This window comes from Myotis yumanensis, unplaced genomic scaffold (genome assembly GCF_028538775.1).
Source record: "Myotis yumanensis isolate MYYU_CA2020_CCGP unplaced genomic scaffold, mMyoYum1.0.hap1 SCAF_4, whole genome shotgun sequence".
Taxonomy (NCBI): domain Eukaryota; kingdom Metazoa; phylum Chordata; class Mammalia; order Chiroptera; family Vespertilionidae; genus Myotis; species Myotis yumanensis.
In genome coordinates, this window is record NW_027223755.1 from 92252987 (window position 1) to 92280301 (window position 27315).

General features: G+C 48.9%; 1 protein-coding gene across 4 annotated transcripts in view; it reads right to left on the reverse strand.

Moving 5' to 3' along the window:
• Nucleotides 1-27315, reverse strand: part of SNX29 (sorting nexin 29) — a 445003-nt gene that overhangs the window by 208627 nt on the left and 209061 nt on the right. For all 4 annotated transcript variants that reach the window (XM_070412958.1, XM_070412961.1, XM_070412960.1 and 1 more), the window contains one exon: nt 2148-2254. In XM_070412958.1, coding sequence (XP_070269059.1) covers nt 2148-2254 — 107 coding nt within the window. The remainder of the gene's footprint in view (nt 1-2147; nt 2255-27315) is intronic.

The following is a 27315-nucleotide window of genomic DNA, read 5'->3' on the forward strand; positions in this document are numbered from 1 at the left end:
ACAGGTCAATGCTCAACCACTGAGCCACACCAGCCGGGCGGATAAGGTGGTTTTAATGCTTTGAGAGACACGTAGAAAAGAATGTTCAGGAACTCCCTTTTGATTGGAATGAATCACAAAAGTAATTCAAATGTTGGGGTACTTTAAGCAGTCATGTTATTTACATTGAGATGTTTCTTCTTCTGAAATGGAAAGAGAAGTACATCAACTTCTCCCTCACACTCTTTCATCACTACACTCCAACACGTGTTTAGAACCTCTTCTTGGCAAAAGCCAACTCATTCATAGAACGACAAAACAAGCATCACACAAAACACTGTAAAGAGCTCGATTAATGCTAACAGAGAGGGTCCCACAAAAGTCTTGCTGCAATGAAATGCTAATAATATTCACACATGAAAGATCACTGACAGAACCTCACTTTACAACCAAAATAAAGAAAAATCTACCTGGAATAGTATATTCCACTGAAGGAACATCTGTGCTTCAGTCTCAACATCTCAGGTCGCTGATGATGACAATCAATTCTACTGCTCCCAGGGTTAGGGAATCACAGACGCACAGAAATCTCTACACCAGGGGTGGGCAAAATTTTTGACTCGAGGGCCACAGTGGGTTCTTAAACTGGACCAGAGGGCCAGAATAAAAGCATGGATGGAGTGTTTGTGTGAACTAATATAAATTCAAAGTAAACATCATTACATAAAAGGGTACGGTCTTTTTTTTTTTTAGTTTTATTCATTTCAAACGGGCCGGATCCGGCCCGCGGGCCGTAGTTTGTCCACGGCTGCTCTACACCAAGAATGTCAAACTCGAGGCCCAAAGGCCACATGCCTTGTTTAATTGGCCCATGTTAGCCTTTGAGTTTGACATGCTTGCTCTACACCCACCCACTGCTCCTTCTGTGGTGGAATTCAACATTTCACTCTCTGGCAGCTAACAATAAACACACGCAAGTGGGTCTGACAGTAACTGGAAGGTACGACTGTATTCTCAGATGTGTGTACACATGCAAACATAAGTGACTTGTAATAAACACCACCATGTGACCACCATATACACACACCTATATGTATTTTATATACCAGTTATGTAATCAGAAACTAGCCTTTCAGCTTTCCCATTGAGTATGGGGATAATTAATGGTTTCTGATTTTTTGAAATAAACAATTTTATCATATCAAAGAAGTATCTTTATTCTTCATTTATAAAGAATATTTTTATCACATATCAATGATCCATATAATCAAATGGCTTTTCAGTACCCATCAAGATCAATGTCTGGTTTTTTTCTTTTGATCTATCAATGAGCTGACTTGATGAATTTCCTAACATACTAAGCTATCCTTGAAATCCTATATAAATCCTACTTTTATATGGATTGTTCCTTTAATGTGTGACTGAATTTGATTGGCTAATATCTTTCTAGAATTTTTATGTATCTGTGTACAAATGAGGTGAGTCTATAGTATTGTTTCTTAGACTATCTTTGTTGGGTTTTTATATCAAAGTAAAGCACACTTGAACCAAGATACAGAGATACGATCTATGTATAGATACAGCTATATAAATACAAATATATATACATATATATATATGTATATATATACATCACATAGATTATGCTTTAAGGAAATATAAATAGCGAAGGGCTTTTCGGCAGGCTTGAAGGGTTTCCTAGAAACCACCATAAAACCATCCAGGCTTGCTACCTTCCAGGGAAACAGTTGTTTAATTACTTTTATAACTTTCTTCCACCAGTTTTTTGGTACCCTTCAGGCAGTTTGCCTCATCGTCAATCAATTTTGTTATCTTTAGAAATGTTATCTTAGAAAATAAAATAGTCCATTTCATCCATATTTTCACATTTGTCAGCCCAAAGTTGTATGTAATATTCTCTCCAAATCCAAGGGTAGATATGTTTTCTTATTTTTAACATTACATATTTATGTCTTTCTTGTTTCCTGGCCAAAAGTACCCAAATTTTCAAGTAAATAATATGTTTCAAAGAACCAGCTCTTACCTTTCTTTATCAAGTGCAGTGCTTTGGCTGTTTTGTTAACAAATGTTTAGCAGGCTGGGCCTATTTCTGGGAAGTCCCCAAGGCAGCCAACATCAGTGATAAAGGCACAGACCCCGAGCCTTACCTCGATGAGCTTCCTTTCATAGGAGCTCGCTAGATCCTCAGCAACTTCTCCCGGCTTCTGCTCAGCAACAGTGACTTCTCCATCAACATTCCAAAGGTTGGGTACCACTTTAGGGAAAAAAAGACATTCCATAAATATTTTCACAGTAATCAAACATTATTCTTCCAGAAAACACAAACACACACACACACACACACACTAATAAAAGGGTAATATGTTTATTAGACCAGGTCAACCGGCCATCTTCCGGCCATCTGACTTCCTTCCGGACAAAGCCATGGTGGTGGGGGCCAAGGCAGAGGCAGTCAGGCTGGCAGGGGAGGGCAGTTGGGGGCGAGATCAGGCCGGCAGGGGAGGGCAGTTAGGGGTGATCAGGCAGGCAGGCAGGCAGGTAAGTGGTTAGGAGCCAGCGGTCCCAGATTGTGAGAGAGGGATGTCCCCAATTGGAGAGGGTACAGGCTGGGTTGAGGGAACCCCAACCCCTCCTCCCATGCACGAATTTCATGCACTGGGCCTCTAGTATATATGTGTGTGTGGCACACACACATATATACTAGAGGCCCAGTGCACAAAAATCTGTGCACTCGGTGGGGGGGGGGGGGGGGGGGGGAGGTGGTGTCCCACAGCCTGGCCTGTGCCCTCTCACAGTCTGGGATTCCTCGGGGGATGTCCACCTGCTGGCTTAGGCCTGCTGCCCAGGGGATCGGGCCTAAGCTGGCAGTCAGACATCCCTCTGGCAGCTCGGGAGCCCTTGGGGGATGTCCACTTGCCAGTGTGGAGCAGGCCTAAGCTGCAGTCAGACATCCTTAGTGCTGCTAAGGAGGCGCGAGAGGCTCCTGCCACCACTGCTATGCTGGCAGCCATCAGCCTGGCTTGTGGCTGAACAGAGCTCCCACTGTGGGAGCACACTGACCACCACGGGGCAGCTCCTGCATTGAGTGTCTGCCCCCTGGTGGTCAGTGTGTGTCATAGTGACCAGTCATTCCCAGTTGTTCTGCTGTTAGGGTCAATTTGCATATTACCCTTTTATTATATAGGATAGAGGCCTGGTGTACAGGTGGGGGCCAGCTGGTTTGCCCTGAAGGGTGTCCCGGATCAGGTTGGGGTCCCGCTGGGGTGCCTGACCAGCCTGGGTGAGGGGCTGATGACTCTTTGCAGGCTGGCCAAGCCCCCAGCGGGGACCCTCACCCCATGGGGGTGTGGCGGCCTGGGTGAGAGGCTGATGGCTGTTTTCAGGCTGGCCACACCCCCCGGCGACTCAAGCTCCCAGCCTCCAGCCTCTCCATTTTTTTTCCCCCTGGAATTTATTTATCTTCTATAACTGAAACTTTGTAACCTTGAGCGTAGCCCAAGGCTGGCCAGGGCAGGCAGGAAGCTTGGCTTCCTCCATTGCCAGGGGCAACCCAAGCCTCCTACTTGCTCTAGCTCCATGGCCACCACCACCTTAGTTGAGTTAATTTGCATACTCGCTCCTGACTGGCTGGTGGGCGTGACTTGAGCGTAGCAGAGGGACAGTTAATTTGCATGTTTCTCTTTTATTATATAGGATATATATATTCTTTTCCAAGTAGCTTCTCCAGAGAGAAAGCTCTTTTTAAGAGGGAAAAAGAATCACAATTACTACTTACTTCAACATTGCGACATTTCCACCCAATGGAACAGTGCAATAAAGTGAATAACACATATTTAAAAATGGAAGAACTGTCCTAGAGACAGATGCACATTCCAGGGGGAAACAGACAGTGGGCTGGAAGGCGGGAGAGCCTATACTTGAATCCTTTACATTGGTCAAATGTTTATTTTTTTCCAATAAAAAGTTTTCCTGTGAGGCTGTGCCTGCCTAGATCCAAGTGAACTGGTAGTGGGGGTCAGAGTGCATGTGGAACCAATAAGAGTTGGCAGTGATAAAGTGTACTTAAAGTGAAAGCTCTGGAAATACTCTAAAACCAGTGCACAATGGCAATGCATTGAGAGACTGGCTCCCAGGTGAGCGCAGGAACCGGCAGGGTGTTGAGAGGTGAAGTTGAGAGGAGAGGAAGAACATGGAGGTCAGGTGAAGAAGCTGTGGCTTTAATGAATAGACATTAAAGGCTTTGCATGTGCAGTGATGTTTGTAAAACAATGTTTTAGGAAGACTGAATGATGGAGAGGCGGGACTTGAGTCTGTCTTAAGTATTGTAGGGGGTGGTACATTCTCTGTAAATATTTGATGTGTGTGATGACTAGACAGAGGGTAGATGGAGGGGTAAGAAGGAAACACCGTGCGGCATTAGTCCACGTAAGATACAATAGAGGCTTGAATTAGGGCGCTGGCCTTTGCAGAGGTTGGACATTGAAAGCAGGGAAGACAGTCAAAGGGTTCAAGGGAGTAGGAGGAGTTTGACTTAGGCACAGACTAAGTCAAAACAAAGCAATTCAGTAAATGCTCTTGAACACAGCATGCTCCGTGCTCTCTAAACAGCCAACTGAACAGCCTGGATCAATCCGGAGGGCTTTACTGTGTAAAATTTAAAAATTAAAAGAAAAACTTCCATTAAAAAAATTAACACGGCTGACACCAATAGGTATTTCTACTTTTAGGTATATACCCATATATGTTTACTTTGTAGAGAAGAGTAAATAAATAAAAGCTGGGAATGAGCCAGATAATTGCAATAAAAGTAGAACAAGAACAGGAAAAAGCTGCCCCAGTGGTTAAGAAAAAGACCCAGTGGCGGCAGTAAGAACATGGACCAGCCCAAGTTGGAAACGAGCAACGACTGTGCAGATCCAGCTTCCGGGTGTCTGCAAGGTGAAGCTTCTGGGAGCCCAGCACAGTGTGATGAGGTGGCCATGAGGCAAAAAGAGAAACCTAAGGCCAGCCGGGCAGTGACTGGGATCTGAGAGATGAGGGGATGGGTGAAAGGCAGTGCCACCAAGTGCGACAGTGAAGTGGGCAAAGGCTGGGCAAAAATGAGGGTCGCTGAGCCTGAACTGCCCTGTGGCTCCACTCCAGCCCCCTCGCTAAGCCTCCACCAGACCACAGCTGGTTAGAGCCCACAGAGGCAGCAAGCCCCTGAGTGACAACAGGACGCACACAAGGATGAAATCCTAAGTTGTTCCCACCCTGGTGGTGACTACAGCTCCACCCCTACCATAGGGAGTGATCAAACAACCTAAAGCCTGAAATAGGTGCTTAAAAAAACTGTAAAGGACTTCCAGGTAAAGTTGACAGACTGACACACTAATTTATATTCACATTTTCTCAGAATCCCACTAAAATACCAATTTAAAAAGTCCTTTCTAAAGTCCTCGAGACCTTAAGGAGAAAGAGAATGAAGAGAAGAAACTAGACAATCAAATTTTAGAAGCTAAAAAGCAAGTAGGTAACTGGACCGGAGAAAATGTCATTCTTAGCTGAGTGAGCAACATCAAACAACATCTGATAAGAAGGGAACAACTCACAAAAGGCCAAGCGATAGCTAGCTCCAGGCTCTTTGGGGAGTGGGAAGGAGCACGGGGCTCAGAGGAATGTAACTGGAGACTAGGGTTCCTTCTCCGGAAAAGGTAAAACCATACATTTGGATTAAGTTAAAGGCAAAGGTATCTTATGGAAAACAGGGATATAAATAAAACACACTGATTTCAAGGTTCTACCACCTCTCCCCCCATCCCCCAGCCTCGCATTCCCAGAATAGCTGGCAGCCAACCTATACCTGTAAGGCAAAGGAAGAGAAAGTATTTTCCTGTAAATCTAACGAACTGGAGGGGGAAGACATGAAGAGATCAATTTGGGGGAGGAGGGTCTCTCCAGTGAAACAGCAGAGCCAGATCACCCCCAGGAAATGATGAAAGATTCTAAATCAGTGTTTTAGTCCCCACGCCTGCCTCTGATAGACAGCCAGAATCACCTTCCACTTGAGACGAGCACCTAAGTTGGAAAGACAGGGACCAGAATAACCAGACAGAGAAAAATAACTCATCGGAAAGAGAAACAATTTAGGGAGAAGTACACTTCAAGAGCAAGCTATTAGTAATATTCCCAGAGAGAGAGAGGAGATGGTGTAGCTGAGAAACAATAATAGACCAATATTTATTTTAAAAGGAGAAAAAAATAACACAGAGAGAGCGAAAAAGCTCTTTTGGAGAGCCAAACTGTGATAGCCAAAGGGAACACTAGATATACCAGTAAAGACCAGGAGGTAAGAAAATGTCTAGAAAATAGAGCCAAAGGGTATGAAACGGAAAACAAGAAATGAAATGAAGAGTTACCAAATGAGGAGATTTAAAAACGCGGAATGGGGAAGACATACACAGAGAGGACGGAAACAAAGATATAATTCCAGAAATGCCCCGGAACCAGGAGACAGGAGAGCTGAGCTGGGGGAGCTCCAAGGGCGGCAGCAGGAGGACACGCTGTGCTCTCACACCTCGCGGTGAGGTCTCAGCATGGGGACAAAGAGAGGGCACAGAGCTCCAGTGGGAAGGCAGAATTCTGCAGCAGAGGCAAATGGGAAACGGCACAGGGTTTCTGAACCACAGGCTGTGGGCTGGAAAGCAATGAGTGGCACCATCGCCGTCCTCCAGGGAAGGCTCTCCGAGCTAGAATGATGCACCACACCAAACCACGTGAGAAGCAGGTGAAGACACTTGCAGATACACAACCTCTCAATAACTAGAAAAAAGAAATCTAGTTACAGGAAAACAGAGATTCCAAGAAATAGGGGGCCCAACACTAACATGAGTGAGAAAATCATTCATAACTGCCCAAAAGTAAAAACAACATATACAGCCATCACAGGCAACTGATGGGTAAAGAAAATGGGGTCCAGCCATACAGTGGAATAGTATTCAGCCATGAAAAAGAATGGGGTACTAGTACATGCTACACACAGATGAGCCTTAAAAACATCATGCTAAGTGAAAGAAGCCAGATACAAAAAGCCTCGTATTTCATGATCCTATTTATACAAAATATTTAAAAGGAGAAAAAAATATTGGCTTCCAGGGATGGGAAGAAGGGATGGGGAATGATTGCAATTGAGTACCATAGGACTTCTTTTGGGGGTGATAAAATGTTTTGAAATTTGAAAGTGATGATGGTTACACAATCTTGTGAATATACCAAAATCCCCTGAATTGAGTACTTGTATGGTATATGAATTGCATCTCAATCCAGGGGAGGAGGAGCAGCAATGGCCCCGTGGCAATGGCAGCAGTGAAGTGGGGGGAGCAGGGTCACAGAGTGGCCAGGCTTCCAGCTACAGAGGCCAGAGGATCCCAGGTGTGATAGCTGCCTCAGTGTGAGCATACTGAGGAAATCTACATAACTAAGAGAGCATTTGGAGATGATTAGTATTAAGTACATAGGACATCAACCAAGTTAAAATAAAATGATAAGTATTAACTCAAAAGAAATAAAAAAGCTGTGCAAAAATAATGATTATGTACCTCACAGCTCAGCTAGATGGCATTTTCAGAGTCATAATAATGTAATCATGGACCAGGGATCGAACCAAAAAGATTATATGTCTGTGCTGGAGGTGTGTGTGTGTTTTGTGGGGGCGGAAAGATCAAAGAAAGCTAATCATCATATTCCACAGAGGGAAATCGATAAATAGCACCTACAGTGGAGAAATCAACAAGTGGCAACAGACACGTTATTCAGAGATATCAAGGTAACTACCAAAAGAATTGGTTGAAAGGTTTAAAGCAGTGCCCTGGCCAGCATGACTCAGTGTGAGCATACTGAGTTTCAGCCCGCACACTGAAGGGTCTCGGGTTCAATACCTGGTCAAGGGAATGTACCTGGGTTGCAGGTTCAATCCCCGACCCAAGTGGGGGCCCATGTGGGAGGCAATCAATTGATGTGTGTCTCTATCACATGGATGTTTTGTTTTCCTTTCCCCACCTCCTTCCACTCTCTCTAAAAAACCAATGGGAAAAAATATCCTCAGGTGAGGATTAACAACAACAACAAAAAAGTTTATAGCAGTTGCTTGTGGGGAGTGAGAAATGGGGAAGGGTGATGGCTAGAAGCATCAAGTCTTTTACAACAAGTTATGTACAAAAGTTTGACTTTTAAAGAACTAACTAAGTTTGATGTTAGTAGAAAACAGAATTTGAGAGGAGGCAGCACAAAGAAATGAGATTTACAAAGTTCGTTAAGATAACAGCAGTGCCCTTCAGAGCTGGGCGGGCGCCCCACCATGAAGCTGGAAGCAGCCGGTGAGCAGAGCCTGGTGCTAAGGCCCACTGAAGGAGTAACTGGCGTGTAACACACAGCACAGCCAACTGTGCTGCCCACCTGACTTTCTGATCCTGCCTGACCTGGGCTTCCTTCCTCCACCCCAGGTCTGCTGGGCAGAAAGAGATGGCCATACGGGATGTCTGCACATGTCTTTGGAAATCAAGCCAATGGCCTCTGCCCTCAGGCCCCAGGCTTCTGTGGGCACATGTAAGAGAAATCCACAATCTTCTGCACCGAAAGAGGCAGGTGCATACATCAGATTTTTGACCTCACACCTGGAGACAGATCTGGGACAGTCAGGAATTTATAGCAGGTCTCTTAGAAACTAGCCAGTCAACCTTCCCCTGCAACTATCTGACTGCCTGCTGCCTTGGTTCAGGCTCCTGCAGCTTTAACAAGCACATCAGAAACTTCTATTCCATATATGACATCCTATATAATAAAAGAGAAACATGCAAATTAACTGTCCCTCTGCTATGCTGAAGCCACACCCAGGCCACGCCCACCAGTCAGGCCCACCAGTCAATCAGGAGCGAGTATGCAAATTAACCCAACTAAGATGGTGGCGGCCACAGAGTTGGAGCAAGCAGGAGGCTTGGGTTGCCCTCAGCGATGGGGGAAGCCAAGCTTCCCGCATGCCCTGACCGGTCTTGGGCTATACTCAAGGCTACAAAGTTTCAATTATAGAAGATAAATAAATCCCAGGGGGAACAAAAAGAAGAAAAAAAGAAGAGGCTGGGAGCTTCGGTCGCCGGGGGTGTGTGGCCAGCCTGAAAAGGGCCCTCAACCCCTAACCCAGGCTGGCCACACCCCCATGGGGTGAGGGTCCCTGCTAGGGGGCTTAGCCAGCCTGAAAACAGCCATCAGCCTCTCACCCAGGTTGGCCAGGCACCCCAGTGGGGACCCCCATGAAGGGGGTGTGGCCAGCCTGAAAACGGCCCTCAGCCCCTCACCCAGGCTGGCCAGGCACCCCAGCGGGACCCCCACCGTGATCCAAGACACCCTTCAGGGCAAACCAGCCGGCCCCAACCTGTGCACCAGACCTCTATCCTATATAGTAAAAGGGTAATATGCAAATTGACCATAACAGCAGAACAACTGGGAATGACTGGTCACTATGACACACACTGACCACCAGGGCGCAGACACTCAATGCAGGAACTGCCCCTGGTGGTCAGTGTGCTCCCACAGCGGGAGCTCTGTTCAGCCACAAGCCAGGCTGATGGCTGCCAGCACAGCGGTGGTGGCAGGAGCCTCTCGCGCCTCCTTAGCAGCACTAAGGATGTCTGACTGCAGCTTAGGCCTGCTCCACACTGGCAAGTGGACATCCCCCAAGGGCTCCCGGGCTGCCAGAGGGATGTCTGACTGCCAGCTTAGGCCCGATCCCCCAGGGAGCGGGCCTAAGCCAGCAGGTGGACATCCCCCAAGGGGTCCCAGACTGCGAGAGGGCACAGGCTGGGCTGAGAGACCCCCCGGAGTGCACAAATTTTTGTGTACTGGGCCTCTAGTCTATACATATAAAAAGCCAGTGACCACAACGCTGTAACAACCAGAACGACCATTCGCTATGACACCCACTGCAGCCAGCAAACCTGGCCCAATTGGGGATGGAGCCAACTGGCCAACCTCCCGTGGCCCCTGATCACCCTATCCCACCCCAATAGGGGGCAGGGCCAGCTGGCCAACCTCTTGCAGCCCCTCCCCATGGCCAGCCCCACCCCAGATGGGCTGCTACCATCTCAATTGGCCCACAGCCTCTACCCCTGGCCAGCCCCGCCCCTGATCACCCCCCACACCCCAACAGCCAACCTCCTGCAGCCACTCCCCCCAGCCTGCCCTGCCCCTGATTGGCCTCTCCAACCCAGATGGAGGGTGGGGTAGCTGGCCAAGCCCCCTGCAGCCCCTCCCCCCAGGCAGCTCCGCCCCCGATCGGCCCCCCACCCCATTTCAGGGTGGGGCTGGCTGGCCCACCACCCACAGGCCCTCCTGGTGGCCGGCCCTGCCCCCAATTGGCCCCCCATCCCAATTGGGGGTGGGCCCACAGGCCAATGGCCCGTGGCCTATGCCCCCAGTTGGCCTGGCCCTGATGGGGCCCCGATCGGGGCGGGCTGGCAGGCCAACCTCCAGCTGTCTCCTATTCCCGGCAGGCTGGACCCCACCCATGCATAATTCGTGCACTGGGCCTCTAATAATACTAGTATAATAAAACACTGACCCCAACTATATCATTCTTTGCTCCTCAGTAGGCAGCCTCTAAGATGGCCCCTGATGCTCACATTGTTATATAACCTCCGCCCTTGAGTGTGGGCTGGGCTTACTGACTCACTTCTAATGAACAGAATGTGGAAGAAATGATGGATGTCACTTCTAAGGTTAAATTATAAAAGACTGCGGCTTCTATCTTGGGTGCCCTCACTCACTCACTCTGAGGAAAGTCAGCTGCCATCTCATGAGCTGCCATATGGAGACCCAGGTGGCAGGAAAATAAGTATCCAGCCACTAGTCAGCAAGAACCTGGGGTCGGCCACCAGCCAAGGAGCAGAGATGACTCCTCCCCCAGTTGAGCCCTTAGATTCCACAGCAGCCCTGTGAGACACCGCGAGCCAGAGCACGTGGCTAAGCTGTGCCTGGATTCCTTCCTACACAAACTGAAACAAGTATACATTTGTTGCTAAATTTGGGGGTAATTTGTTACGCAGCAATGGGCAACTAATACAGTGCCTTCGATTATTCAACAGGGAGTTCTTCAGACACTAACTCTGAATGAGACTGAGTTAGACCATGAAGTTACAATGGTAGTGACATGGCTCCACATGGATGACATCTATGCAAATTGGTCACGACGCCCTAGCCGTATATGCTAATTAGTCATGACCAGTATGCAAATTGACCACCACTCCAACACACAAGATGGCTGCCACAAGATGGCCTGCAGGGGAGGGCAGTTGTGGGCGATCAGGCCAGCAGGGGAAGGCAGTTAGGGGCAACCAGGCCAGCAGGGGAGGGCAGTTGAGGGCAACCGGGCCTGCAGGGGAGGGCCGTTGGGGGGGACTAGGCCTGCAGGGGAGGACTGTTGGGGGCAACTGAGCCTGCAGGGGAGGGCAGTTAGGGGCGACCGAGCCTGCAGGGGAGGGCAGTTGGGGATGACCGGGCCTGCAGGGGAGGGCCGTTGGGGAGTCCAGGACTGCAGGGGAGGAGAGTAGGGGGCGACTGGGCCTGCAGGGGAGGGCAGTTGGGGGCAACCAGGCCTGCAGGGGAGGGCTGTTGGGGGCGACCGGGCTGGCAGGGGAGGGCAGTTGGGGTGATCGGGCCTGCAGGGGAGGGTAGTTGGAGGCAACTGGGCTGGCAGGGGAGGGCAGTTTGGGCAATCAGGCCGGCAGGGGGGGAGCAGTTGGGGGCGATCAGGCCAGCAGGGGAACAGTTAGGAGTTGATCAGGCTGGCAGGGGAGTGGTTAGGGGGTGATCAGGCTGGCAGGTAGAAGTGGTTAGGGGCAATCAGGCAGGCAGGCAGGTGAGTGGTTGGGAGCCAGCAGTCCTGGATTGTGAGAGGGATGTCCGACTGCCCTCGAGGGGTCCCAGATTGGAGAGGGTGCAGGCTGGGCTGAGGGACACCTCCCCCACCCCCAGTGCACGAATTTCATGCACCGGGCCTCTAGTTTATCCATAAAAAGGAAAACTAAGAGGAGGACTTGGCCAATACAGCTCGATAGCTTAAGGATTAATATCAGGAAAATGAAGAAAGCCATTTAACCAGCCAATAACTGCTCTATTGGCAAGGTCAATATGGAGCAAGGCACAAGAAATCCACTCATGCCATTAGTTTAAGGTGATATAAGTACCACAATGGATCTTTTAAGTAAAGAAGATTTCATCGGCCTGGGGAGCAAGAGAACATCTGGGTGTTTAAGGAAGGCAGCCCAATAAAAGGCTGAGTAACAGCTAGTCATTTGAGAACCCCAAAGGACAGGATGCATGTAATGCCCCCAATAAGCCAGTCAACCTGGAGAGGATCAATTGTGATTTAATTCTGAAAGTCAAATCTCAACAATAAATACAGATGTTTGCAATGGATTAAACTAAAAGTTTGGTTTTTCACAGATGCATAGTTTCTGAGAGTAATCTGTAAGTTTTAGAAAGACAATCAAATAGCCCAGGAGAAAAGCATACTTCCACCTATTCATGTCAGTAATAGCTCACCCTGAATTCAAGAACACAGGCTTGAAACATTGGTTAGCACTGCAATCTCAAACCTAAGACTTAATCACCACTAATTCCAGTCCATATTTTGAGTGACTTTGACTGTGCTCAGAACCTGACATTCTGCCCTGAATGAGGACAAGAGGCATGCAGCTGCCCCATGCAACAGGACAAAGAGTCTGTCATCTACGTGTGAGGTATTTCCGTTCTGGATAAGAAACTTAAGTTGTACTGAAAAGGCCAAAGATCTGTCCAAAAGCCAAGTGAAGTAGGGGATGTATTTCATGTGCTAACCAAAATTTGAGGATTGCATCCACATGCAATGGTCCTCATAATGCCCTGGCCAGTGTGGCTCAGTTGGTTGGGGGTCATCCCATGCACCAAAGGGTCACTGGTTCAATTCTTGGTCAGGGAAATGCCCAGGGCACATCCCTAGTAGGGCATGTGCAGAAGGCAGCTGATTGATGTTTCTCCCTCCCTTTTCCTTCCTCTCTCTCTAAAATCAATGAAAACATTTTTAAAAATAAAAGTAAATAAAATGACATTGCTTCATCTTACATAACACTTCAGAGTTTACAAAGCATTTCAAACGCACCAGCTCACTGGAGCACTGTTACGAACACTGCTTGTTTTGTGGGTGACTGCTGTCTTGTAGGGATCAGTGTCCCCTGACCCAGGAGGAACCTTCTCCACTGGAACCTTAACGTGCCTCCGAGTTCCCATCACAAGGAACCTGGCCTGCTGAACTCAGCCTGGCCATCATAGCTTCTACCCCAGGTGAACATGCCCATGTTACCTGTCTAACACAGGATGCCCCACTGAGCCAACCCATCTGGTTAACAGCCACATAACTCGCCGGAAAATCTGCACTTTGTTAACTTGCATACACGCTGACTAGTCAGCTATCTTCTCCTGTGTTTCCACGATGGCATCATTACAGAAGTTAGACTCCAAACGGAAAAATTTGGCAGAAGCAATAAGCTTTCTCTTTTTAAATCCAAATAGTCAGACACTAAAACTGTGTTCGGTAGCAGCACAAACACTAACTTTAAATCAGAACTGTTTTTCACATTCTCTGGGTTTGTTAGCACCATGAGCAGGTCATTGAAACTCAGAGAACATGACACAGTTTTTCAGCTCCTTGCAGCGCCATTACAGTTTGGAGGTGTCTGTGATAAGTCATCCGAAATAAGTAGACACTATGCTGGTCTCACTAGCAGGCACAGAGAACACACGGAGTTTTCTGCCTAAATTATTTTAAGGAAAATTTCAGATACCATGGAGAGCAGCATGGCAAACAGTGTGATAAGGTTACTGTTTTGCTTTCCACTTGAACAAGCTTAGCATGACCCCAGATGCAAACAGTGGGAGGTGCTGATGGCGAAAGAGAATAAAGAACCATTTTTAATTCAGAGACAGTTCCCTTGACTATCCTAATGATCCTGTGACAGCAGGCCAGGCTCGGTGTGGTGGGAAATCTAGGGCAGTTTCAGGTTCCAACGGAGAAAGGCTCGCCCTGGGTGAGATGACAAGGGTTCCTACAGGACAGCAGGCACCCATAGCTGTTCCAGCAAAGGGCCCAGTCTCCACAACAGCAACCCTCATTTTCCATGGGCACGGCAAACAAGACAGTGTGCGCTCTGCTATCAGACAGATACCAGGCCAAAGTCTGCCCACCCCTCAACAGTGAGTGACCTTGGGAAAGTCTTTCATTTATTCCCTCAACAACTTGCTGCTGAAGATTCATTATATGCCAGGCACTAGACACTAGAGACACAGGGGTGGAAAAAGTGAGTGCCAGTATGAAGCTTATACTCGAGTGGGGGAACTCAAAATAATGAACTAACTACTTACCCTGTCAGGCTATGAGAAGTGCTCAGGGAAGGTTAAAGCATGAGAAAACAATGGTGGAAGAACACTAATTAAATAAAATGTAAGGAAAGGCCGAACTAGAGAGATACCATCTGAGCAGAGACCAGAATGAAGTGGGGGCATGAGCCATGCGAAGCCCTGGAAGAGAGCATTCCTGGGAAAGGCAAGTGCCAAGGCCCTGAGGTACGCACAGGCCTAATGTGTTCCTGGAACAGCAAGGACGCCAGTGTGACCAAAGGATAATGGATGAGAGAGATGGACAAGAAATGAAACCATAGAGATAATGGCATGGATTTTCAGACTATCTATTTTATTCTGAGAAAAACAGGAAGTCCCTGGAAGGTTCTGATCAGACATATTTTTTTAAAGATCACTCCACCGGCTGTATGAAGGGGAAAGTGGGAGGCTGCTGGGAGAGGAGGAGCAGGGGTCAGGAGGAGAGGCACAAAGCTCGGGCCTCCCTGCGAGGAAGGACTTGCCTTCTGTTACAAACAGTGCAGGCAATTGGCAACCTCCAGGTCCAGGGCCCTCCTGGGCCACCCTTGCCAATGGCTGAGCACAGAAAGGTATTTCTGCCCAATGTGGAACCCTGCTGATGGGCAATCTTTGCCCAGATCTCCCACTGGGCCAGGTGAGCAAACCTGTTGGATCCACAACGAAGTCTGTGGCTTTCCCTGCCCAATGCCACATGTCCCTTCATCTCTCAGAGGCACGACCCCCAATTTGCCTCCTGCACTCCTAACTTTGTCTTGGCATCTGCTTCCTAGAGGATCCCACAGACTCAGCTGGTCAGGCCCCTATAGTAGTGTCCAGGCCAGAGGCAATGATGCTGGCCTGGATCCTGGTGACAGCAATGGTGTGAGAAGGAGAGAAAGAAGGCAAGAAGGGAAAGTCAGTGAGAGAGTTAATAGATTTGACAGGGGTCTGGGTGAAGACAGGAGTCAAGGTAGCACCAAGATTCTTGGCTTCAGGCACCTGGAAGGATGGAGCTATCATTCCATGGGCTGGGCAGCCTGGGGAAGGAGCAAGTGCAGTGGGGAAGAGGTGATGACCATGAGAAGTTTGGCTTTCAGACAGTTATGTTTGATAGAACCATCAGTCATCTTAGAAAAGAGAGCACAAATGCTGGAGCTGTGAGTCTGAAGTTAGGACGGACGTATGGAACCAGGAGCCAATAGCATCCAGAGGAGAGGAACCACAGGACTAGGTGAGCTCACCAACCTTTGGAAGCTGAGTTTCCTCCTATCCTATTTAATAAAGAGGTAATATGCAAATTGACCCTCACACCTTTGCATCACATGATGGCCGCTCCCACATCATCACAAGATGGCTGGCAGGGGAGGGCAGTTGGGGGTGACCAGGCCTGCAGGGGAAGGCAGTTGGGGGTGACCAGGCCTGCAGGGGAGGGCAGTTGGGGGTGATCTGGCCGGCAGGGGAGCAGTTAGGTGTCAATCAAGCTGGCAGGGGAGAGGTTGGGGGGCTATCAGGCTGGCAGGCAGGTGAGCGGTTAGGAGCCAGCAGTCCGGGATTGCGAGAGGGATGTCCGACTGCTGTATGAGAAGTGTGGCAGAGACACAAGGCATCCTTGGGTCAAACCCTGGCTCTGTCACTAACTGGAGTGAGAACTTAGCACATTACTTTACTTCTCTGACCCTCAGTTTCCTCATCTATAAAATGGGGATAATAGGCCTTCTTGTGAGGATTACACAAGAGGAGAATATAAACTACTTTGTATTCTGACCCCAAGCTTCAAAGACATCATTTTTAAAAGACAAATGCAACGTGACGGCCTGCCTTCTTTTTCAAATCAGAAAGCCTCTTCGTTAGAAGTTTCTGTCTCCTCCAGGTCTTCCAGAGAAATGCGCACACCTGTTTCGATTGCATCTCTCTTCCAAGAGGTCATCTAAGTATGTAACACACACAGGGACAGCTGGGAAGGGCTGCTGCATAAAACCAGAGCTGTCATCACACCCTTCACCAGGCACATTTTCACCTGCTCATGTGGCACAGCCCAGCAGAGGCTCTGTGGAAACCTGAGCTGTTTCTCCCCCTAAGAGAAAAGCGCTGTGACGGTGAAAATCACTTCCTCTCTGAAGTAAAGCAAGCAGCTGGGCATGCCAGTGATTTCTTGCCCTGGCCCAAGTGGTACAAAGTGCTTCCTGAGCACACCTCTGAGCCTCACTGCACTCGAGAGCCCAGGGAGGGCAGCTTACCTGCAATGGGGCAAGGTGGCATGGACGGTTCCAAATGCTGTTTGTAAAACTGCTCATTCCAAACTGCAGATGTGCTCAGGTTCAAGATTGAAATTACTACCAGAAATGTGTGTGATGTGGTTCTATTTGGGTGGGGGTTGGGGGGCAGCAGGGGAAGGAGGGAGGAAGAAGGACACCATCCAGATGTGTACCTGGAGGTCGGAGGAAGGAGAAAGGGCGCCCCCAGCTGTTGGCCTTGGTAACCTGGGTGTGGAGAGCAGTAGATAACAAGCACTGCTTTCATTCTAAACCTTTGGATCATTTTGTTCCGAACAACAAGCATGGGCGACTTTTGCAATTCATTCCTAAAGCAGCAGACTACCCACATCAGAGGCAGAAATTGTCATCTGTAAGCCCTGGGTTTATGGGAATCAAAACCCACCTTGGAAATCACTGTACATACAGCCTGCCCACAAGAAGATGCTCTGGAATTTCAAATGCTCGGGCGAAGGATTTCTTTCAACTGCCTCAATCCTAGGACTGCGCCATACCATAGGCAGCTGGATGTGGTGCGATACAAGGAGAAAATGATCAGTAGACTGAGAGGGACACCACAGTGCCAAAGGCACAGGAGCCGGACACAGGTGGACCTGGCGCAAGTCGCAGCTCCACCACCTTCTGCAGGGACTTCTGCTCGATACAGAAGGAATAACTGCAACCGTCTCGCAGGACGGAGAATTTGACAAGGAAACAGAGGAGGCAGTAGCAGAGGCCGACTGCAGAAAGCATGCTCTGTACATGGCCATGGTGGTAGTGGCCGCTGGGGTAACGAATGAAACATCAAATCTCAACCTTGTCCACCTAGAGTCTAGGTTGGACTATAAGGACCTTAAAGTCAAAGGCTCCCTGTTGTTTCTCTGAACCCACGAAATGTTCAGAATCAAATGGGGCACAAATTAGACTCTCTGTACTTCCTAACTGACCAATATCTCTTTGAGTCTGAAATGGATCCACTAACTGAGAACACTGGTCAATAAAGACGTGCCGCTCTTACTGGAGAGTCCATCTAACTGGCAGGGCATGGCTAGCAGGGCTCAAGGGCCTTGTTATGTTTTCCTCTATTTCTTTAACAAGAAATAAAAGCAATACATGCTCACTGCAGAAAGGACAAATCCATTTTTATAGTTTTACTAGTGTCCCGGTGCACAGATTCATGCACATTGAAAGGAAATTAATTAGAAGAAATATTTTAATATCGCTATTTGCCCTTTCTCTATAATAGAAATGTCAACCAAATTCACGAAGGACAATGACACATCAAAACACACAAATGCGACTGGCACCAGCGAGAGCTTTATAAGTATTTTGTAAGTATCGTACATGCACAAGTCAACTTAGCCTTTTATAGATATAGCATAAACTTGCTTAATTAGACCTGCTTTCTGATGTAGCTAAACTTTTTCCAGCCTAGTGAAGCACCCCAACTTCTCTTTCAGGTAATTGTCAGCAACACAGCAGTAAATATCAACATGAAGTAGATTATTATTGTAGATCACACAGGGAGAACAAAGGGTAAAATATTTAACTGCAGCAGTGTTTGACTATACTCTGTGCAGTGAGAAAGCCTGAAGTCATTTTCAAGGTCCACTATTTCTTACTTCTTTTCAGTTGAGTCAAATTTCTAAACTTTCTAAATCTCCGTTTTCCAGCTAATGAAAAGAAAATAGGATTCCACCAAGTCTCCTATCTACCTACTCCAGGATTTCTGTGAGGATCAAATGAGATGAGGCAGGGGAAAACACTTCACAGACATTTGGTTAAACTGTAAAATGTTTGCACCTGGCTATGCAGCAAATCGGGTTCCTGGGCTGAAGAAACTCCAAGGAGGCTAGTCGCCAGGGAGAGGAAGCCAGGCATTACTACGTGACATCATTACCCAGCGCCCACAGCCACAGTTTCCAGGCTGGGCTGGGCTGTGGGCCACATTTTGCACCATGGGGTCTTGGCAGCATTGACTGCAATTTGGTGGGGTATTGCTCCGGGGTGGTGGCGGGGCCTGTGTCCCACTTGGGGGAAGCCAAGTGTTGCTTTGTGGGCAGCAGGTCCATGGTGCCATTTATTTTTAAGTGGCCAGTGCACATCATGGCAGCTCCTGCGTTGAGCGTCTGCCCCCTGGTTGTCAGTGTGCATTATAACTATCGGTTGACAGATGGACACCTAGCCTTTTATATATACTAGAGGCCCAGTGCATGAATTCGTGCACGGGTGGAGTCTCTCTGGGTGGCCTGCAGGGATCGGACCAAAACCCGCAGTCCAACACCGCCTGCAGCTCCTATCTGCTGCTCCCGCTCATCCCAGCCCCACTGTGCCTGTCACGGGCTCATGCCCAACTAGTCCCAATCGGGAGAGGCTCGCGCTGCCACAGCAGCGCTCACCAGCCATGAGCCCTGCATCTGGCACCCTCCCAAGGGTAGTGGCCTGCGGAATCAGGCTGAAACCAGCTCTCCAACATCTCCCAAGGGGCCCCGGATTATGAGAGGGTGCAGGCCAGGCTGAGGGACCCCACTGGTGCACAATCGGGCCAGGGAGGGATTGTGGGAGGGCTCCAGGGCGTGTTCGGCCCATCTCACTCAGTCCTTATCGGCCAGAGCCCAGAAGCAAGCTAACCTACCAGAGCATCTGCCCCCTGGTGGTCAGTGTATGTCATAGCAACTGGTCGACCAGTTGACTGTCTGCCCCCCCTGGTGGTCAGTGCACGTCACAGCAACTGGTCAATTGGTCAACTGGCCTCTGGTGGTCAGCGCACATCATAGTGAGCGGTTGAGCAGCCTTCGCATATCATTAGCATATTGCGCTTTGATCGGTTGTTTGGTTGTTCTGCCATTCGGTCTATTTGCATATCACCCTTTTATTATATAGGAGGATAAATGCCACTGTTGTACATACAACAGCTCTGCAAATCAAGGAACAGGAAGAAGGTATAATCCCAACCCAGTCAACTAGTCATGAGAATCCATTATATTTCTCAACAGCTCATGTTCTCTGAAAGGTGGGCACACACCCACTCTCTCACTTGGCCCACACAACTATTCAGGGACTGGGCAGCTGTCCAAGAAGAGAACACACAAGGAGAAAGCAACAGCAGTTACTATTTGCTGGATGCTTCCTAAGGGCCCAGCACTACTGCAAGCACTTTACATGCACGGATACATTTCTTCCTCCTTCCATTCTGCAAGGGAGGGAACTGCGTCTACAATCTTACCCACTGTGTTACTCCACTCCTCAGAGCTTCAACCCCTCCCTTCAACCACACTAGTGTGGCGTGGCCTGGCCCAGGCAGATGCCATCCTGGTCCCAGAGTGAGAGCCTGAGTCAGACTGGGCATGCAATTCCCCAGGCTGCTGGTTTTCCCACATCCAGTGCCACAGCCAGGAAAATACGGGCAGTCCAGAAAACTCTGTATTCTAGATGTGGCCACTGATTTTCTATTTCCCATTTCATTATAAATTCAAAAGTAATACATCAGCACAAGTTTGTTGTGTAAAAAATTCAATCCAAGAGAATTAAAAATGTATGTCCATACAAAAACTTGTATTCAAATTTTCATACACATATAGCAGCATTATTTGCAATGGCCAAAAGGTGGAAGCAATCCAAGTGTACAACAATGGATGGATTTATAAGCAAATGTGCTGTGTATATACAATGGGACATTATTCAGCCTTTAAAAGGAGGGAAATTGGAACACATTCTATAATATGAACGAACCTAGAGGACATTATGCTAAGTGAAATAGTCACTAAAAGACAAACACCGTACGATTCCACTTATCTGAGGAACTTAGCGAAGTCAAATTCATAGAGACAGAAAGTAGACAGTGGTTCCCAGGGGCCTGACTGCATTCGAGAGCCCAGGGAGGGCCAGCCTCCTCCCAAAGGGGGGGGGGGGCAGGGAAGAAAAGGGGAGTTGTTTAATGGATATAGATTTTTAGTCTGGGGTGATTAAAACATTCTAGAGATGGATGGTGGGGATGGTTACACAGCAAAGTGACTAAACCTAATACCATCGTACTGTACATTTCAAAGTGGTTAAGATGCTACACTGTATGTTGTATGTATGCCACAATTAAAAAGAAAACATTTCTGAAGAAATGAAGCACTGATACATGCCACAACATGAATGAACCTTGAAAACCTACTAAGCAAAAGAACCAGGTGCACAGGCCACACATAGTATGATTCCATTTACGGGAAATGTCCAGAATAGGCAAATCCAGAGGCGGAGAGTAGTTTCCGAGTTGCCGAGGGCTGGGGGAAGAATTGGGGGAGCAGTGACTTTTGGTGGGTACAGGGCTTCTTTTGGGGTGACAAAACGTTTGGAGTAATATAGTCGGTCACACGACTTTGTGAATATACTAAAAACAAAAAACAAAAAACCCACTGAATTGTACACTTAAAACAGGCAAATTGTGTCATGTGTGAATTATATCTCAATGAAGAAACTGAATACCTGAGTGTACACCTAAGTGAATACCTAAGAGCCTAGAGAGGGCAGGCATCCCTAACCACGGCCTCTGCCTCCCACCCACCCCATTCTCCTCACGCCCTTCATGGGGCTGTGCTTCCAGCCATCCACTTCTCTGTGTTCATACAACAGCTACACGTTTATGTTCCCTCACATGGTTGCTTTTATAAAACACTAGTGTCCCAGTGCATGAAATTCGTGCACAAGGAGGATCCCAAGGCCTGGCCGACAATCAGGGCCGATCGGGGCCTTCCAGCTGCCGGCTGGGGCCTTCCTTCATTCCGCGCTGCCCCCTGGTGGTCAGCACACGTCATAGCGAGCAATCGAACTCCTGAGGGGACACTTTGCATATTAGCCTTTTATATATATAGAAGATACACAGCACACGTTGTGGAGCCAAGGTGCACTCCACACCGCCGTGGCAGCTGCAGCCCACAGCAGGGACCAGAGGCCTCTTCTCTACAGCAGCTGCACAGAGGATGGAGCTGCGACCCACTGCACCCACCTTTCAGGACCCCAGTTCAAATATGCCTCAAGCCTGTACCTGTCTCTTTGTGCACGTGAGTAAACCTCCTTGTGATAGCCGCCTAGAAATAGGACAGGTGGGTCAAAGGTTAGGTTCAGTTCACACCTGGAAGCCGAGTGTGTTTCCTTCCCATGTGAGAAAGGGACCTTGACATATGTGGGACAACACGATAACAAATGACTAACCACAGGCTGTTTCAAACAGCCCAGAGATACTCGGCAGCCCTGACAACTTCCCAGAAAAATCTTAATTATATCTAAGAAGCCAAAGTTTGGATAGCTAACAAATGACTCCCAGCCCCAAATTCCCCCAGAACATCCTGTGACCTCGAATAGCCACCTCACTTCCACAGGCCTCAGCATCCTCGCTGATGAAACCCAGCCAAAGATTTCTAAGTGGACTTCAGTTCTAACATACATTTTGTAAACCACAGAATCGAGAGGACACCTGGCAACAGGTCGAGGGGAGCTGGAGCAAATACACAAACCTCACAGGACGGCGCTACACAGAGAGCTCAGCCAGCAGGAGGAAGACACCAGAAGGCCGAAACTCCCTCAACAAAACAGGACGGCAAGTCACGGGATTCGCAAGCTGCAGGCAGAGACAAGCCCCTCCCCTCCCCTATGAGGGACAGGTCTGGGCTCTGAGAAGTGGCTTATCCAACAAGTACTTGGGGCCGCGTGCAAGGACAGCCACCACCTAACGCCCGCATCTGTCTGTGCCAGGCCAGACAGCACAAAGGCAGTCAATGAAAGCCAGCAATCAGAGAGATTAAGGCTAGGGAAGGAGATTTTGTCAAGCAGAAGGGTTTCAACAATTCATGTTGAAAACAGGAAATTTGTTCTCTGCTCCAGGGACCCACAGGAAAGCACTGACAAGGCTGAAACGGAGCCACCCAGGACCCGGCAGGGAAGGAAAAATCACCATCCCTGAAGCCAAGGTCATGGTGACGTCTAAGGTTCCCAGGGGCGAGAAGAGACTGGGTTAGAAAAGAAATCATGCTGAAAGCCCACAACGATTATGAATTCTAAAGAATGCCACAGGGTCGGGTCCCAAAGGAAAAAAAAAATGGGGCCACAGAGAAGCACAGGAGAAGCCACAACTCCCCAGGGGACAGGAGAGAAGAACAAGGAAGTGGACGCTGGCTGGGACGAGCAGAGGTCTGAGTGGCTGCATTCACCAGGCCAGAGGCAAGCGCAGGGGGCAGGAAGGAGACGGCTGCTGGCCAGGATGGAGGACAGGGCTCGTGGGCCTGGTGGTGATCCCGGCAGAGAGGCCCATTAGAGCATCATGGTTCTGAGAGTGAGGCCACCCTCATCAGAATCACTTGGAGAAGGATGGGGTAGGAATGGGGAGTGTTGGCATGCAGGTTCCTGGGCCCCTGTTCCCAGAAATTACTTCAGTGGGTCTGAGGGGGTAGGAATCTGCATTTTAATACATATCTGGGGTGGTTTCGATGCACACGCCAGATGTGAGAAACAGTGCATCAGGCAATGAGAAAATGTCCTGAGACAAAGAAACTGGGAAATGGGAGACCAACCTCACCAAGGACCCTCCCCTGGCCCACAGGAGACCCTCCAGCACGGCCCCTTCTCCACAACCTCCCAGGCAGGCACCCTCTCTCACAGCTCTTACCAAAGCTGCTGGCACGCCCACACCCAGCACCATCAGGGCTTGTCCACGCTGCAGGAGGGAGGACGCCATGTCAGCCCGGGACCCCACTAACCCCACCAAGCCCATGCTGCCTCCTCCCAAAGAGGGGGTAGAAGAACCAGGCGGCCCAGCCATGACCACGGTGTATTCTGACCGATTCCCTGGACACCTGGAAGCCGAGTGTGTTTCCTTCCCATGTGAGAAAGGGACCTTGACATATGTGGAACAACACGATAACAAATGACTAACCACAGGCTGTTTCAAACAGCCCAGAGATACTCGGCAGCCCTGACAACTTCCCAGAAAAATCTTAATTATATCTAAGAAGCCAAAGCAAGGAAGAGCGGACAGAGAGCAGGCGGTGAGAGGAAGTGGAGCCCCGAGCGGGGGCTGAGTCCACCTCTCCATCTCCGCGCCTGACGGGTCGTCTCTTGTCTGCTCACATGGTCTTTGCACTTGACTACTACAGCCAGATAACGACAGGAGACAGAAGGCCTCCTCCTCCTGAGAGTCAAGGACATTTCCCGAGGGAGGCTGGATGTCCTCTCGGGTGTCTGACTGTATATGAGATTAAAAATAACCACTCTCTCCACATGTGGCACCTCTGAGGAGACATCTAAGTCCCAAAACTTTACAAGTCCCACGAGACGTGGGCAGATGGCAAGCATTTCTCCCTCTCAGCTAAAATTGTGAAATAAGGAATATATATATATGATAAACAAATCTCCATATGTGTATATTTATATGTACATGTGTGTGCAGGTCTTTGACCCTAGTTCCTGACACAGAGCCCCTAAGTCCCTTGGGATTTCCTGAATGACAGGAGAGTCTTTTGTTCCAACCAGGTGACTGGGTGGGCTCCTGAGTGGGGGCTGGTCACCAGAAAGACCCAGCCATGACTAGAAACTTGGAACTTCCAGCCCACCCCACCCTGGAAGGGGAGAGGGGCTGGAAATTGAGTTAATGACCCATTATGCCTGCAAGGAAGCCTCCACAAAACTCCCCACGTGCAGGGCAGAGAACTTCCATGTTGGTGAGCACAGCTTTGCGCTGGGAGGACCAGGCAGCCCAACTCCACAGGAAAGCCGCTCCTGGGCTCAGGACCCCTCTGGACCGCACCCTACGTACCTCCACACCTGGCTGTTCACCTGGGACCTTCTTTGTAATAAACTAGTAAATGGAAGTCAGTGTTTCTCTGAGTTCCATGATCAGTTCTAGCAAATCGCTGAGCCTGAGGAGAAGGTTGCAGAAATCCCTGATTTACAGCCGGTTGGTCAGAAATTCAAGCTGTAACCTAGACCTTGCCATGGTGTCCAAGTGGGAGCAGGCCTGTGGGCCTGTGCCCTTACCCCGCAGGATCTGCACTACCCCAGTCAGTATTAGAATGGAGCTGAACTGTAGGGCACCCAGTTGGCATCCATACAGTTGGAAAACGGGTTGGTGTGGGGGAAAATTCCCACACACTTGGTGTCAGAAGTGTGAGCGGAGTAAAATAAGGTGCTTTTTATTTTAGAAATACAACTCACCCTCCAAAAAGGCTCTAGAATTCTGATGCTGCACTTGTGATGGATTGGAAATGGGAGGTGAAGTATACACAGAAACAAAGGATGAGCCCTAGATTTCTGGTGTGAGCTACCCACTGGTGGCACACTCTGAGGTGGGTAAGCAGAATGGCTCCTCAGAAGCTGTGACTGTTACTTTGCACAGAGAAGGGGACCCTGAAAATGTGATTGGGACCTTGAGACGGGGAGATGATCTTGGATTACCTGAGCGAGTCCATCTAATCACTTGAACCGTTGCAAAAGGGGAACTTTCTCTGGCTGGAAGCAGAAGAGAAGGAAGACAGCCAAGATGCAGCAGAAGAGGAGTCAGATTCCAAGGGTAGAAGGGACAGATGTGACATGGCTGGTTCTGAGATGGACCAGGTGCAGGGACCAAAGAGAGGCCGGGAGGAGTTAAGAATGGCCCCCTACAAAGAACCAGCAAAGAAATAAGGACCTCAGTTCTACAACTTCTTGGAACTGAATTCTGCAATAACTGAATGAGCAAGGAAGTGGACTCTCCCTTAGAGCTTCCAGAAAGGAACACTATCCTGCCAAACCTCACCTTCAGCCCCGAGAGATCCACTTTGGACTTCTGACCTCCAGAACTAAAAAACAATAAAGCTGTGTTATTTTAAACCACCAGGGTTCTGACCCTGTGTTACTGCAGCAACTGGAAAGAATGAGGAGGGATTTCAGTCAGGAGGAAAGAGCAAGTATTCTGTTTCATAAACCCAAGTGGTTATGCACATCCGGAACTAAGTGGAAAGGTCAGTGGTCACCCCTGCCTTTCCTACCATGAACCCCAGTAGATATAAATCCCACATCCTCAGGAACTATGCCGTGTCCCCGCTGTCCAAGAGTAGCACGGTACCTGGCATACAAGCAGATGCTCCATAAGCAACTGTTGAAGGAATGTTGATTATCTTCTCTTTCAAAAAAATTTCTCACTCCCTGTCCCCGTTGTTCAATGCTACATTTCCTTGCTCTCTTTGCAGCCAGCCTGCTCCAAATAGCTGTCTACACTCAGTGTCCCCTGTTCCTCTTCCCCTGTTCTCTCTTCAGTGCTCTCCAATCGGGCTTTCACCCCACCAGTCTATTTCATCCCACCACTGACCTACTCCGGTCAATGCCACAAGGGTTGCCATCCCACTGGACCCATCAGCAGCACTTAACACAGTTGCTCACTCTCTCCTCCTGCAAGCATGTTCTTCGCTTGGCTTCCAGGACCCACCCCACACTCTGTTGGTTTCCCCTCTCTCTTCACGCACTCCTTCTCCATCTCCTTTGCTGGCACCTCTTCCTTCATCCTAAATCCTCTTTGTGTGGGAGGCCATGGGCTCAGTCCCAGTCCATCTGTACTTGCTCTTTTAGGATCTCACCCAGCCCTGGGTGTTCAATACCTTGATATGTCCGCACCTTCCAAGTCCGTATTTCCAGCCCAGGACTCGCACTTCTCCTTCCCATCTCCTCTTACATACCCAGATAACTCAACCTCCACAGTCCACACCAGAACTCCTGCTCGACACCCCCAAAGCCTACTCTGCCCAAGGCAATCCCAATCCTGGTTGGTGGCAATTCCATCCTTCTAAATGCACAGGCCAAATGCTTTGCAGTCATCTTTTATTGCTCCCACTCTCACCTCACAACCCATGTTCCCGGAAATCGTTTCAGCTCCAGCTTCAACATTAACCCAGGGCCCAGCCACCTTACCACTTTCACTGCCCCACCCTGGTCTCAGCCACTAGGGCTATTCCTGGCTGAATAACCTCCTTAACTCTCCTCCCTATGTCTAGCCCTGCCTTCTGACACTCTAGTCTCCACAGAGTAGTCAAAGCCACGCTTGAAAATGTAAGTCAGATGATATCCCCTCTCTCTCACAATCCTTCAGCAATGACCCCACTCCACTCATGACACAGAAACAGATCCCCAAGCACCTAACAGTGGATCTGACCCCTGGAGCGTCTGTGACTTCACCTCCTCCACCTCTCCCCCTCACTGCCTCCTGGGTGTTCCCGGGACATGCCAGGCACACTCCCACCCTAGTTCTTTATGAGCTGGTCCCTCTGCCTGGAACATTCTCCCCCCTGAAGGCCACGCCCTCCTTCCTTCAAGTCTGTGCTCAAACATCACCTTCTCGATGAAACTCATACTCACTTGTTTCGAGTCACAAATCTCCCCACGGTCCTGGCCCACCTTGGCCTGCTCTGTTTGTACTTTTCATCATAGCAACTACCACCCTCCAACATGCTATGCATTCCTTGTTTATCATGTTTGTTGATCATCATGGGTCTGCCGCTAACTAGAATGTAACTCCACCAGGGCAGGGATCTTTATCTGTCTTATTCGCTGTTAGCCCAAATACCTAGAATAGTGTCTGGCCCATGATATGGTGCTTAATGAATACTTATTAAAAAAAGAAATGAATGAACTA